The sequence below is a fragment of the Haliotis rufescens genome, unplaced genomic scaffold, assembly GCF_023055435.1.
Source record: "Haliotis rufescens isolate VD_foot unplaced genomic scaffold, xgHalRufe1.0.p SCAF_15, whole genome shotgun sequence".
Lineage (NCBI taxonomy): Eukaryota > Metazoa > Mollusca > Gastropoda > Lepetellida > Haliotidae > Haliotis > Haliotis rufescens.
In genome coordinates this window covers 1,524,513-1,541,477 of record NW_025963835.1, presented here as the reverse complement: position 1 = coordinate 1,541,477, position 16,965 = coordinate 1,524,513, and the positions used below count along the sequence as shown (strand labels likewise).

Here is a 16,965-nt window from a genome sequence, read left to right as displayed (position 1 = left end):
AACAATACTCGTTTTCCCCTTCCCTCGAAAACAATACTCGTTTTTTTCTTCCCTCGTAAACAATACTCGACTTTTCCTTCCCTCATAAACAATTCTCTTTTTCTCTTTCCCTCGTAAACAATACTCGTTGTGTGACCCCCCCCCCCCCCCCCCCCCCCCCCCCCCCACCCCTTCCAATATTTCGTTTTACCCTCTCCCGTAAACAATGTGCTCCCCTCAAAAAAGGTTTTGTTGAACGGGGACCTGACATCAAAATGTGGCATATTAATTCGTTTTTATTCCTCCCTCATTGGTCAGGAAACACGGAACACTTTAAGACTAAATTTAAGTGTCATTTTCTTGATAGAACAAAATAATTCTGTGAATTTTGGCTTTACTATTGATCAACTGAGAATATTTTTTGCACAGCCGGAAAGATCAGAACCTGCGCTTTCCAACGGTACCAATAACTCAATTTGACCCAATTCAGTCGATAGAACAGTATGATTCTGACGCCGCGACATGTAAATCATGTTGCCTTCGATCTACTATGGTGTTATAAGCTCACCTTACAGAAAGTGAAGTGTGCTTATTGTGCTTAGTCGCTTACTCATTTTGTTCTCCCCCTTGTAAACACAACTCGTTTTCTTGAACCGGGGCCGGACGTCAAAATGGACTCTTCTCCCCCCCCATCAAAATGTGGCATATTAATTCGTCTTTATTCCTCCCTCGTACCCAATCCTCAAAAATACACCCTTTCCACCTGCCGCGAATACGTATAGGAAGATACAAGAACAAGGACCCCAGAAGTTCACAAACGAGGTATATTTCATTTAGACTGACATACATACATACTTGTTCTTGTTACGATGAGATATAGAGACAGGCCCTCAGCTTTATAAGTCACGTCAGGGGTGTATCCAGGTGTAGCACAAGGTGTCTTGCTCTGCTCTAATGAAAGTTCATATTTAATATTTTGACATTTCACTTCATGAATCATGTATAACCCCGTGTCATCACAGTACAAGCTAAGGTCATTAATGTGTTCTGATAAGGTCTTTTCATCCCCGTGTTTCGTAACTGGAACGGTTGACATATACTGACTGGAAATGGTGAGGTGAAATGGGGTTTAACGTCGCGTCCAAGATTATTGCACTTGTGTGTGTGGCTGCTTCTACTAGTCCGGACTGATGCCGATTTATAGTGCTAGCACACTGAGATACCATGCCGCAGTTTAACATGAATACCCCACTCAGACACAGTATACTGACTCCGAGCCGACCAGTCCTTGTTTTAGCCCCTTAATGCCGAGCGCCAGACAGGGTAACAACAAGTACCATCCTTTAACGTCTTTTGGTATGACGCGGTCAGGGATCGAACCCCGTACCTTCCGCTCTCCGGGCGGACGCTCTACCACTAGACCACGGAGGCGGTCCACAGTCAAATGACATGCTGTCATGTTTTTCCAGCCTTGTCTACCAAATTAGCGTTGGGTTTTGCTTGTTTGTTTGTTGTTTAACGCCGCACACAGAAATATTCCAGCTAAATGACGGCGGTCTGTAAATAATCGAGTCTGGACCAGACAATCCAGTGATTGACATCAAGAGCATCGATTCACGCAAATGGAATACGATGACATGCTTCAACCAAGTCAGCGAGCCTGTCCACCCGATCACGTTAGTCGCTTTAACGTCAAGCATAGTCGTCTTTTACGACAATCATAGGTTGCTGAATACCTATTGGTGGTTTAATCATTGGCTCAAACCGAAGACCTGGTTCGATTCCCAAAATGGGTAGAAAGTGTGAGCCCTGTACTTGGTGTCCCCAACTGCTCATATCAATCACTGGATTGTCTTGTTCAAAGTCACCTATATTGCCCATTAACGTCTACAGGTATAGGTAATTATGTTTTTTAACTGACATGCACCTCTCTGCACTCACCACTTCACAAGCAATATGTGATTGAGGACCAGTCAGTACATACATGCACTGTGTGATATGAACCTTACACCAGTGTAACGGCACAGCCCTAACTAAAATTTATGTTCGAAGCTATGTGTTATTGTATTGCTATGACATGTGTATGTTTCATAATGTCCATTCAAACTATAAATGGCATATATGCTGTTTAAGTCGACCTGTTGTGCAGATCACGGATATACCATCTCGAGTGTTTACTGTTCAGTCATTAGAACATTATGTTGAGTCTTGGGCCAGTTGTTCCTTTGAGGAGGTAACATTAGACAGGGTCAAAGCACACAAAGTGGAGATGATACGTGTTCCCGTCAGCTGCAATTTATGTTTAATGGTTTGTAGCACGCGAGCCCCGAGATACATTACACGCCAAACGTTACAAGGTGATGTAAAATGGGGTTTTACGTCGCACATATTCAGTGTACAAGACCGGACTGATGCCGATTTTATAGTGCTAGCACACTGAGATCCCATGCCGCAGTTGAACATGAATACCCAACTCAGACAGTATACTCCGAGCCGACCAGTCATTGTTTATTCCCTTAATGCCGAGCGTCAGTCAGGGAAATAACAAGTTCCATCTTTGGTATGACGCGGCTTGTGATCTAATCTAATCGCTGTATTGTCTGGTCCGGACTCGATTATTTACAGACTGCCGTCGTAAGCTGGAATATTGCTGAGTGCGGCGTTAAACAACATACAAGCAAAGCTAAGGTGTGCAATTTTAATTTTATTGCTGAAGTAAAATCTTGTGATGATCCACGCTTTGAAGTGTAAGTTCACATTTACCGTCGCATGAGCACTGGTCGGTCCTACACATTGTAGTAACATTGAAAGCCATGATAATCATGATAATAATCAACTTAAGATAACGCAGCGTAACGCATGGTTTGACAGAACCACATATTCTTGTAGCTTTCGTGTCTGTTTGGTTTTTGCGTCTTACTCAACAATATTCTAGCTGTATGACTGTTGATAATCGAGACCCGACCAGACATTCTAGAGATTGACATTATGAGCTTCGATTTGCGGAATTTTGATACCATGACATGCCATCAACTAAGCCGAGACTGACCCAGTCCATGTGTTCGCCTCTTTCGGCAAGCATGGGTTTCCGGGGACAGATGTTCTGTTCCGGAGTCGCCACTTGGTTCTTGAAGGTTTCACCAAGGGACAAACCTCAACCTCTCCTCATGACACACCTTGAATTAACTGCGATGCCTCAACAAATGACCGTAACTCAAACTCACTAACAAGTGGCCATGTCCTCTCACGGCTCTCTGCGATTAAATCAGTCGTATGACATGAGAAGACATGGAAATCTTTACAATACATTCTGCATGTCCTGAAAAGAAATGTGTACTTCTTGAATCAGTAACCGAAACAATTTTCGGTCGCTACAGTCCGCTAAGGGTGATTAGGTGGTCAAAATGGTTGCTGAGCGACGATAGTTTTTAGATGGGAGAACCCCAAAGAAAGTTATGATACATGTTTTCACTGATATATGGGCGTGTCATTTCAGCGCTGTTTACGAGGACTCACCAGTTGTGGTTGATGGGAATTTAATCACCTCGAGAATACCACAGGACCTCCCTGACTTCTGCAAGGCAATTCTGCAACAGCTCAGCAGTGAATAAATTTCGCTAACATTTAGTGCGGGATGATGAAAATGGATGTATTGAAGCACATGCATGTTTCCCAGATAATGTTTCTTTGCCAATTAATATACTCACAATTAATTAATTTTTCATGATTTTTCTATGAACATTGCTATCTTCTATCGCAAATATCATTACGGACACGTCATGTTGATTTAAGATCGTGCTTAAAATATATATTAAAGGCGAATAACAAGGAAATGATTCATGACTTCGTTAATATTTAAATAATTGTGTAAACGTGATTTGTGATTTTGCATACAATATCTATTTTTTTTGCTTGACACTACTAAAGGGAAAAAAATCAACACGTTTGAAAAAAATGCGTTTCTTTCTTAACACAGAAATGACCCTACATGTGTACTTACTGTAAAATTGTTTCATGTTATTTGTTTGCCTTCATGTGTTGCCACAGTCAGCAATTTTCTTATATATTATTGCGGTCTGTAAGTAATTGAGTCAGGGCCAACGAAACAAGTGGTTGATGTTGTGAGCATCGTCCCAAGCACTTGACCAAGCCAATAAACCTGACCAACTAATCCAGTTTAGTCGCCAAGCAATAAAGTGCTGGGGACATATTCTACACAGGACCCGGATTATGAACTTTTGTGTCATGACAGGTGCCCATGAAGGGCATTTGTGTGACTGTTTAACCACTTACATGGTCACATATGGTCAGTAGGGGGACACGGGAAAGGCGCCGCGAATCGCTGTGCGGGGTTAAGTTCCTTTGGGCACGCCAGAAACCTATGATTGTGGGTTCGAATCCCAGTTCGCCCCTATTATGTTTCAAGGTTTGTCAGCGCCATACTCATGTGTTTCACCGAAGTGGTAAATGTCTGAGACCTGCATCACTTCGGGCTTTCCTCCCACATTAAGCTGACACGCCGTATAACTGGAATACTGTTAAAAGCGGCGTTAAACTCACTATGGTCAGTAGTTGCAATGGAAGGCTAATCTACTCACTCAACTAATACCCGATGGTATCTTGTTCTGTGGTAAAGTTTCTTGAAACAAATTGTCATTTGCTGTGGAATTAAAATCATTTATACTGATGCGCCTTGTCTACTTTTTCAGTCAAATTTGTAACGGTTTATATAGGTTTATTTTACCTATGATGAACCTGCGCAAACATACACATCTGCGCCAAATGAAGAAAGAAACTTAAACGTGTACATCTACATTGTACGTGCTATTTGTTTCCTTTACATTAGTATATACCATAACATGCGTCCGTGGTCTAATGGTAAAGCGTCCGCCTGCTTCATTTCAAATGACGTTAAACGGTTGTACTTCTTGTGACCCAGTCGGCATTAAGGGGCTAAATCAAGGAGTGGTCGGCTTGGAGTCCGTATACTGTGTCTGAGTGGGGTATCTCAGTATATGAAATCGGCATTATTACGGGCTATAATAAGCAGACACACACACACACACACACACACACACACACACACACACACACACACATTCGTGCATGAAATATTTGTGGACCCGACGGTAAACCCCATTTCACCTCACCTCACCTCACCATAACATGAGTTTTATTCTACCATCATCCGCGGGACTTTGGCATTCAGCGCGCATACATTTATGTGTCCGTACACAAAACATAAGGGCACATACTACCAGTCATCAAACTAAGATCAACGCTTGTAGGTATTGTCTTTCATGTGTTGAAGAATGAGATTGTTTGTCTGAAGGAAATTTGACATCTGTAGTGCAATATGGGAATTCAAAAAACACAACGTAACTTGTCATGTGGGAAGTGAACACAACGTAACTTGTCATGTGGGAAGTGAACACAACATAACTTGTCATGTGGGAAGTGAACACAACGTAACTTGTCATGTGGGAAGTGAACACAACGTACCTTGTCATGTGGGAAGTGAACACAACGTAACTTGTCATGTGGGAAGTGAACACTCTGTAACTCATTTTTAAAGTTGTGAACACATCGTAAAATGTCATGTAGAAATTGAACACTGTTACTCATTTTTTAAGATGTTAACATACAATAACTTGTCATGTAGGAATTGAACACAAAGTAACTTGACATGTAGGAACTGAACTCTCTGAAACTCATTTTTAAGATGTTAACACGTGTAGCTTGTTATGCATGAATTGAACACTGTAACTCATTTTTAATATATGAACACGTGTAGCTTGTTATGCATGAATTGAACACTCTGTTGCTCATTTTTTTAAGATGAGAACACACATTAACTTGTCATGTAGGAAATGAACACTCTGTAACTCGCTTTTTAAGATGTGAACACAGTAACTTGTCTCAAAGAAAATGAAAAGAATGTAAATTGTTAATATGGAGGAAATAGATACAACATGAATTGTTATATAGGAAATGAACACAACATGACTTGTTATATAGGAAATGAACACAACGTGACTTGTTATATAGGAAATGAACACAACGTGACTTGTTATATTGGAAATGAACACACCATGACTTGTTATAAAGGAAATGAACACAACATGTCTTGTTATATAGGAAATGAACACAACATGACTTGTTATATAGGAAATGAACCCAACGTGACTTGTTATATTGGAAATGAACACAACATGACTTGTTATATAGGAAATGAACACAACATGACTTGTTATATAGGAAATGAACACAACATGACTTGTTATATAGGAAATGAACACAACGTGACTTGTTATATAGGAAATGAACACAACATGACTTGTTATATAGGAAATGATCACAACATGACTTGTTATATAGGAAATGAACACAACGTGACTCATCTTTTAAGAAGCGAACACAAAGTAACTTGTCTGAAAGAAAATGAAAACAACGGAACTTGATATAAAGACAAATGAACACTCGTCATACGGGAAATGAGTACAACTTAACTTGTAAAATGAGATATTGACACTGCTTACCTTATCAGATAGAAAAGAAACACTACTTCATGACAAGTCAAACGGTTTCTTTACTGAACCTTTGGACATTAGTCATTATTGAGAACTTATATTTCAAAATTGTTATATTTTTTATCTGCGGAATCGTAACCCCAAAAATTAAAATAGCGCCTATAGGTGGATTTGGTACCTACAATATGAACGGAAATGGTGTTCAAATGCCTTGACATATTTAACCTCATACTGTACTCGTAATACACTAAATGAAAGATTTATGTATCTTTTATGCGTCCTAAAGGTGCATGTTGAAATCCCTCCGATGACAGTTTTTGAAGCTCGTGGACGTACAAACCCTGTCGGCTTAACGTTTTAAACAAAGAACTTTTATACATGTTTTTTTATGTCAAGTATAAACAGAAAATATAACATTAAGATCATTTTTGTCACCACGCGACACTCATGACGAAGCGAATTTTCTATAATTTACATATGTACCTCAAAGCACCGAAAAGGACCTGCCCTGATGTTCTTTGTGGGGCAGTTAATGGCAGACCTAAAGCTTCTGAAATGATATTGCACTCGAAAATAGCTTTGCCCTTGAAGACATGAAAGTTAGACTGAAATTGGCCCTTACGGACTTAATATGTAAAGTTACATTTAACATCACTGTACAATTGGTATAAAAGTGCACTGTCAGATAGTAGTGACCCTGTTTCTCCAAGCGAACACCCTTACTGTACGATAGAGTGTCTGCCCGGAGAGCGGAAGGTCGGTGGTTCGATACCCTGGTTTAGACACTAAAAGATGGTACTTGTTACTCTCTATGGCACTTGAACAAGCCGGCACGGAGTCATTATACTGAGAGGGGTATCCATGTTAAACTGCGTCATGTCATTTCATTGGCCTAGCATTATTAAACCGGCATAGGTCAGGACTAGAACAGACAGCCACCTGCACGCACGCACACTCACACGAACACACACGCATGCACATACACACGCGCACACACACATGCATGTCGCTGTATGATTCGATAATCTTGAACGCGACGTTAAACCCCATTTCACCTCACCCATACTTAAGCAAAGATCGAGGACAGTCGTAGACTGCTTTATGGAACAGGGCATTGTACATGTTAATGATGCGACGCTATTATGTCACTAATGCGTGTATTGAATGCTAAAACCGACTTCCAGAATAGTGTCTCCGTCACTCTGCGACGTAATGTAACCACGATGGGAACATTGTGATCGTGCATATAATGTAAGGTCACTGTTGGCATTGCTTTATCTGGTCTTAGTTATAGGTACATAGATATATTTGTTGGTGTTTGCTGTTCAATGTCGCACTCAGCAATATTCCAGCTATATATATGACGGCGGTCTGTAAATAATCGAGTCTGGATCAGACAATCCAGCGATCATTATCATGCGCATTGAGCTACACAGTGGGGACATTCATCAACCAAGTTCATGAGTCTGGCCACCCGATCCCGTTAGTCCCCTCACATGGAGGGTTAATTGGTGCCAACAACGAATCAGTTTGAGGTTTTTGTTCCTAAGTATGAAAACTAGACGTAAGCATATTGCATCGTAGCTTCTGTCGTGACGTCGTGTACTCTCGCTAGTGCAGGAAATAGTCATCAGTTTCGCATAGACATGGTGTCATCGTGAATTTACAAGGATTTCTATATTTGTTAGTTTGTTCATAAATGCTTCTTGTATGTTGTTAACACGCGAGAGCGACTTCAGTGTGGCTCATCCGAGCGTATAACGTTTAGAGTATTGTAATTTTCTCTGTCACTGATCAAAACAAAGCACATTGAAAATCTGTAAAATAAAATTCATCCATTAAACCGTTTAGGCTGACTGCTTCCGTAGTCTAGTGGATAGACCCTCTGCCAGGAGAGTGGAATAAGGGAACAAGAAAATAGAACTGATCTGTATACTGTACAAGTGTCTGACCGGGGTATTCATTAGGGGTGTCACGATAAACCGAAATATCGATATGTTGCTATTGGTAAGCACTTAAGTCAATTTATCGATTGTTAAATCAGTTTCAGTTAGGAATATCGATAGGTGGGAATGTATTTACGATATCAATAAAACACATGCAATGCTGTTCAAATTTGTTTTCTTTTGATCATGAGTGGTAGTAATTTACACATGGTAAGTTTCTTTTTCTTAAATTATTTGGGTAAAGAAAAAACAAATCAATCATATCTCAAACCTTACTTTTAATTTGTTGTTATGGTTATCACATTCAAAGGAAACTTCAGTTCCAAGGTTTAATTCAACTCTAAAATCCATCTAAAATGATACACTGAAATCTATCGAATCGGATATTTATCGCAATAGTTGCTTGCAATATCAATAGTTATCGCAATAGTGATTTCCAGACCAATAATCACCCCTTGTAGTCATGTTAAACTGCTGTATGGTATCTGACTGGGTTAGCACTGTAAAACCGACATTTGTCCGGACTATTACAGTACAAGCAGCCACACACACGCTCGCTCACACACATACATGTACGTCGCTATATAAGTGCAATACATTAAACGCGACGTTAAACTCTATTTTACCTCACTCCACCATTTAGACACCTCGTACTACAAGCATAGGTTTTTGGGTCGTCTGAGCCGAGATCACCACACGGGACACAGGTTCAGAGGTTGATACCCCGTCCGTGAACTCCGGACGAGTGTCTGAGCCTGTGTACAGACGTTGTGTCAATGGACTGGCATATCTGTGGCTCTGCATTAACGACACATACAGCTGTTTACACGATGCGGCCAAAGGTCCAGTCATATTGAGGATCAGGACACTGATACATGCCCTTTTCCTTACGAAGTGACATATACACGTAGGAGGAGTGAGTAAGTGAGTTTAGTTAACGCCGCTTTCAACAGCACTCCATGGCCAGTTATATCACGGCGTGTCAGCCTACCGTGGGAGGAAAGCCCGACGTGATACAGGTGTCATACGTATACAATTTTGTTGAAACCCACGAGCACGGGTATGGTACTGACAAACCTAGAAATATGATTAGTGTGAACCGAGATTCAAACCAATCATAGGTGTCTGGCGTGCCCAAGAGACGCAACTCTCCACGGCGGTTGCGGCTTCTAAGGCGACTTGGACACCACCTTTTCGCAAACACCTGGTGTCATCACTGATTTTCGGTTATCTGTTCATATCATTTTCGCCACTGTTTGGTAAAGGCTGTCAAATTACATGGTCGAATTACTTTTCACGTCCCTCCTACACGCCATGATTGAACTGAAAAATGTTCATTCAGACAAAAAGTTCATTGTTATTTCTGAGCCGTTACATGGAAACATTATGAAATATATGAATTTTTTCAAATCAAAATAGACATAAGGAAGTTTCGTTTCGGGCAAGTTCCTCACGGTTAAACCATGTGAACCAGGATTAAGCGTCATCAAGCTATCATCGTCAAACTGGCTTTATCAGGCATTTCAGAAACTTGTTCTGTGACAACTGTTTTCTCTTTGTTGGTGGACACGCTGATGATACACATGAAGGACGCGGTAGGATATGGGTCTTTTGGCCGACTAAAAAAGTTAAATTTGAAAGTTGCGGAAAACTTTGAAATATTGGTATGAAAACTAATTACTGGCCTGTGCTCACTCTTGGGGCTATGACATGATAAAATACTTAAGCATAGTTAAAATGAGTGACAAGAATGAGGGTAAGTTTACCTACAATGAATTTATACTACCGTAATAATTATCATTAACCACAATTGGAAAACAAACCGAATTGAATGTGCATGAATTGAACACTGTAACTCATTTTTAATATATGAACACGTGTAATTTGTTATGCAGGAATTGAACACTCTGTTGCTCATTTTTCTAAGATGAGAACACAACGTAACTTGTCATGTAGAAAGTGAACTTTCTGAAACTCATTTTTAAGATGTGAACACGTGTAGCTTGTTATGCATGAATTGAACACTCTGTTGCTCATTTTTCTAAGATGAGAACACAACGTAACTTGTCATGTAGAAAGTGAACTTTCTGAAACTCATTTTTAAGATGTGAACACGTGTAGCTTGTTATGCATGAATTGAACACTGTAACTCATTTTTAATATATGAACACGTGTAATTTGTTATGCAGGAATTGAACACTGTTGCTCATTTTTCTAAGATGAGAACACAACGTAACTTGTCATGTAGAAAGTGAACTTTCTGAAACTCATTTTTAAGATGTGAACACGTGTAGCTTGTTATGCATGAATTGAACACTCTGTTGCTCATTTTTCTAAGATGAGAACACAACGTAACTTGTCATGTAGAAAGTGAACTTTCTGAAACTCATTTTTAAGATGTGAACACGTGTAGCTTGTTATGCATGAATTGAACACTGTAACTCATTTTTAATATATGAACACGTGTAATTTGTTATGCAGGAATTGAACACTGTTGCTAATTTTTCTAAGATGAGAACACAACGTAACTTGTCATGTAGAAAGTGAACTTTCTGAAACTCATTTTTAAGATGTGAACACGTGTAGCTTGTTATGCATGAATTGAACACTGTAACTCATTTTTAATATATGAACACGTGTAATTTGTTATGCAGGAATTGAACACTGTTGCTAATTTTTCTAAGATGAGAACACAACGTAACTTGTCATGTAGAAAGTGAACTTTCTGTAACTCATGTTTTAAGATGTGAACACACATTAACTTGTCATGTAGGAAATGAACACTCTGTAACTCGCTTTTTAAGATGTGAACACAGTAACTTGTCTCAAAGAAAATGAAAAGAATGTAAATTGTTAATATGGAGGAAATAGATACAACATGACTTGATATATAGGAAATGAACACAACATGACTTGTTATATAGGAAATGAACACAACGTGACTTGTTATATAGGAAATGAACACAACGTGACTCGTTATATTGGAAATGAACACACCATGACTTGTTATAAAGGAAATGAACACAACATGTCTTTGTCTTGTTATATAGGAAATGAACACAACATGACTTGTTATATAGGAAATGAACCCAACGTGACTTGTTATATTGGAAATGAACACAACATGACTTGTTATATAGAAAATGAACACAACATGACTTGTTATATAGGAAATGAACACAACATGACTTGTTATATAGGAAATGAACACAACGTGACTTGTTATATAGGAAATGAACACAACATGACTTGTTATATAGGACATGAACACAACATGACTTGTTTTATAGGAAATGAACACAACATGACTTGTTATATAGGAAATGAACACACCATGACTTGTTTTATAGGAAATGAACACAACATGACTTGTTATATAGGAAATGAACCCAACATGACTTGTTTTATAGGAAATTAACACAACATGACTTGTTATATAGGAAATGAACACAACATGACTTGTTTTATAGGAAATTAACACAACATGACTTGTTATATAGGACATGAACACAACATGACTTGTTATATAGGAAATGAACACAACATGACTTTTTATACAGGAAATGAACACAACATGACTTGTTATATAGGAAATGATCACAACATGACTTGTAATATAGGAAATGAACACAACATGACTTGTTATATAGGAAATGAACACAACGTGACTCATCTTTTAAGAAGCGAACACAAAGTAACTTGTCTGAAAGAAAATGAAAACAACGGAACTTGATATAAAGACAAATGAACACTCGTCATACGGGAAATGAGTACAACTTAACTTGTAAAATGAGATATTGACACTGCTTACCTTATCAGATAGAAAGAAACACTACTTCATGACAAGTCAAACGGTTTCTTTACTGAACCTTTGGACATTAGTCATTATTGAGAACTTATATTTCAAAATTGTTATATTTTTTATCTGCGGAATCATAACCCCAAAAATTAAAATAGCGCCTATAGGTGGATTTGGTACCTACAATATGAATGGAAATGGTGTTCAAATGCCTTGACATATTTAACCTCATACTGTACTCGTAATACACTAAATGAAAGATTTATGTATCTTTTATGGGTCCTAAAGGTGCATGTTGGAATCCCTTCGATGACAGTTTGTGAAGCTCGTCGACGTACAAACCCTGTCGGATTAACGTTTTAAACAAAGAACTTTTATACACGTTTTTTTATGTCAAGTATAAACAGAAAATATAACATTAAGATCATTTTTGTCACCACGCGACACTCATGACGAAGCGAATTTTCTATAATTTACATTTGTACCTCAAAGCACCGAAAAAGACCTGCCCTGATGTTCTTTGTGGGGCAGTTAATGGCAGACCTAAAGCTTCTGAAATTATATTGCACTCGAAAATAGCTTTGCCCTTGAAGACATGAAAGTTAGACTGAAATTGGCTCTTACGGACTTAATATGTAAAGTTACATTTAACATCACTGTACAATTGGTATAAAAGTGCACTGTCAGATAGTAGTGACCCTGTTTCTCCAAGCGAACACCCTTACTGTACGATAGAGTGTCTGCCCGGAGAGCGGAAGGTCGGTGGTTCGATACCCTGGTTTAGACACTAAAAGATGGTACTTGTTACTCTCTATGGCACTTGAACAAGCCGGCACGGAGTCATTATACTGAGAGGGGTATCCATGTTAAACTGCGTCATGTCATTTCATTGGCCTAGCATTATTAAACCGGCATAGGTCAGGACTAGAACAGACAGCCACCCGCACGCACGCACACTCACACGAACACACACGCATGCACATACACACGCGCACACACACATGCATGTCGCTGTATGATTCGATAATCTTGAACGCGACGTTAAACCCCATTTCACCTCACCCATACTTAAGCAAAGATCGAGGACAGTCGTAGACTGCTTTATGGAACAGGGCATTGTACATGTTAATGATGCGACGCTATTATGTCACTAATGCGTGTATTGAATGCTAAAACCGACTTCCAGAATAGTGTCTCCGTCACTCTGCGACGTAATGTAACCACGATGGGAACATTGTGATCGTGCATATAATGTAAGGTCACTGTTGGCATTGCTTTATCTGGTCTTAGTTATAGGTACATAGATATATTTGTTGGTGTTTGCTGTTCAATGTCGCACTCAGCAATATTCCAGCTATATATATGACGGCGGTCTGTAAATAATCGAGTCTGGATCAGACAATCCAGCGATCATTATCATGCGCATTGAGCTACACAGTTGGGACATTCATCAACCAAGTTCATGAGTCTGGCCACCCGATCCCGTTAGTCCCCTCACATGGAGGGTTAATTGGTGCCAACAACGAATCAGTTTGAGGTTTTTGTTCCTAAGTATGAAAACTAGACGTAAGCATATTGCATCGTAGCTTCTGTCGTGACGTCGTGTACTCTCGCTAGTGCAGGAAATAGTCATCAGTTTCGCATAGACATGGTGTCATCGTGAATTTACAAGGATTTCTATATTTGTTAGTTTGTTCATAAATGCTTCTTGTATGTTGTTAACACGCGAGAGCGACTTCAGTGTGGCTCATCCGAGCGTATAACGTTTAGAGTATTGTAATTTTCTCTGTCACTGATCAAAACAAAGCACATTGAAAATCTGTAAAATAAAATTCATCCATTAAACCGTTTAGGCTGACTGCTTCCGTAGTCTAGTGGATAGACCCTCTGCCAGGAGAGTGGAATAAGGGAACAAGAAAATAGAACTGATCTGTATACTGTACAAGTGTCTGACCGGGGTATTCATTAGGGGTGTCACGATAAACCGAAATATCGATATGTTGCTATTGGTAAGCACTTAAGTCAATTTATCGATTGTTAAATTAGTTTCAGTTAGGAATATCGATAGGTGGGAATGTATTTACGATATCAATAAAACACATGCAATGCTGTTCAAATTTGTTTTTCTTTTGATCATGAGTGGTAGTAATTTACACATGGTAAGTTTCTTTTTCTTAAATTATTTGGGTAAAGAAAAAACAAATCAATCATATCTCAAACCTTACTTTTAATTTGTTGTTATGGTTATCACATTCAAAGGAAACTTCAGTTCCAAGGTTTAATTCAACTCTAAAATCCATCTAAAATGATACACTGAAATCTATCGAATCGGATATTTATCGCAATAGTTGCTTGCAATATCAATAGTTATCGCAATAGTGATTTCCAGACCAATAATCACCCCTTGTAGTCATGTTAAACTGCTGTATGGTATCTGACTGGGTTAGCACTGTAAAACCGACATTTGTCCGGACTATTACAGTACAAGCAGCCACACACACGCTCGCTCACACACATACATGTACGTCGCTATATAAGTGCAATACATTAAACGCGACGTTAAACTCTATTTTACCTCACTCCACCATTTAGACACCTCGTACTACAAGCATAGGTTTTTGGGTCGTCTGAGCCGAGATCACCACACGGGACACAGGTTCAGAGGTTGATACCCCGTCCGTGAACTCCGGACGAGTGTCTGAGCCTGTGTACAGACGTGGTGTCAATGGACTGGCATATCTGTGGCTCTGCATTAACGACACATACAGATGTTTACACGATGCGGCCAAAGGTCCAGTCATATTGAGGATCAGGACACTGATACATGCCCTTTTCCTTACGAAGTGACATATACACGTAGGAGGAGTGAGTAAGTGAGTTTAGTTAACGCCGCTTTCAACAGCACTCCATGGCCAGTTATATCACGACGTGTCAGCCTACCGTGGGAGGAAAGCCCGACGTGATACAGGTGTCATACGTATACAATTTTGTTGAAACCCACGAGCACGGGTATGGTACTGACAAACCTAGAAATATGATTAGTGTGAACCGAGATTCAAACCAATCATAGGTGTCTGGCGTGCCCAAGAGACGCAACTCTCCACGGCGGTTGCGGCTTCTAAGGCGACTTGGACACCACCTTTTCGCAAACACCTGGTGTCATCGCTGATTTTCGGTTATCTGTTCATATCATTTTCGCCACTGTTTGGTAAAGGCTGTCAAATTACATGGTCGAATTACTTTTCACGTCCCTCCTACACGCCATGATTGAACTGAAAAATGTTCATTCAGAAAAAAAGTTCATTGTTATTTCTGAGCCGTTACATGGAAACATTATGAAATATATGAATTTTTTCAAATCAAAATAGACATAAGGAAGTTTCGTTTCGGGCAAGTTCCTCACGGTTAAACCATGTGAACCAGGATTAAGCGTCATCAAGCTATCATCGTCAAACTGGCTTTATCAGGCATTTCAGAAACTTGTTCTGTGACAACTGTTTTCTCTTTGTTGGTGGACACGCTGATGATACACATGAAGGACGCGGTAGGATATGGGTCTTTTGGCCGACTAAAAAAGTTAAATTTGAAAGTTGCGGAAAACTTTGAAATATTGGTATGAAAACTAATTACTGGCCTGTGCTCACTCTTGGGGCTATGACATGATAAAATACTTAAGCATAGTTAAAATGAGTGACAAGAATGAGGGTAAGTTTACCTACAATGAATTTATACTACCGTAATAATTATCATTAACCACAATTGGAAAACAAACCGTGGATATATTTTTTAATCAGAATGTGATACAAACGAAACATTTGTTTTCGGCATATTGCAAGGTGAGCTCGATACGACAATATCTTATGGTTTAGATTGTTGTCCCCGGTTGGTCCTTCGGGAAATCTTGATACCGACATATGTTCAACATGAAGGCAACTTCTATTTCAAAAATGAAGATTCATTTACAAACATCAGTAAAAATGTTCAGTAAAGTTGGAGGACATTTGTCTGTCGAACCAATTGCTATGAAGTATTTCTTCATGTGGCACAAAAAAATAATGCAAAACTTATCCTGAATTCAAATCTAACTTTACAGCTAAGACATGCTGCACAAAACCTTTTGAAGAGCCATCATGTCAAACTAAAAACGTCATATATGGCGCTAAAAAGTCAATTCCCAATATGAATAGTTTGTAGTTGTTCCCACTGACAAGGCCTCAAATAACATAACCATTATATGTAAGCATCACAACATTAATTGTTTCATCAAAGATAAATGATATATCAAATAATGCCACATGTAAGGCCAATAAGTCAACCGAGGAAGAAATCTGCCCAAACCATGCATCAGTACTATCAACATTTGACTGGACTCTGAAACCTGACATGTCCATTCCTCTTGTGTTCTGGATTCCAAAGCTCCATAAAAGTCCGTACAAAGAGAGATATATTGCTGAGTCCAGCAAATGAATCTCCAATTTCTTGTTTCAAAGTCTAACCATAATCCTTAATACAATCAAGGAGGGACTTTCTATAAATTCACATAAAGTATTTGGGACAAGTGGAATTAATACCATATGGATACTTAAAAGCTCAAAGGATTTGCTTAACTTTTTGCAATCTCAGAAAAGAACCAAGTTACATTCCGTCAAAACATTTCATTTTTCAACTTTACATCCCACATGACAAACTTGAGGGAAATCTTCATTCCTTG

At 39.2% G+C, this 16,965-nt stretch overlaps 1 protein-coding gene across 1 annotated transcript in view; it reads left to right on the top strand.

Moving 5' to 3' along the window:
- Positions 1–4,408, top strand: part of LOC124114061 (putative cysteine protease YraA) — a 64,188-nt gene extending 59,780 nt beyond the window's left edge. The window contains exon 5 of the mRNA XM_048396017.1: positions 3,476–4,408. Coding sequence (XP_048251974.1) covers positions 3,476–3,590 — 115 coding nt within the window. The 3' untranslated portion in view covers positions 3,591–4,408. The remainder of the gene's footprint in view (positions 1–3,475) is intronic.
- Positions 4,409–16,965: the final 12,557 nt, after the last annotated feature.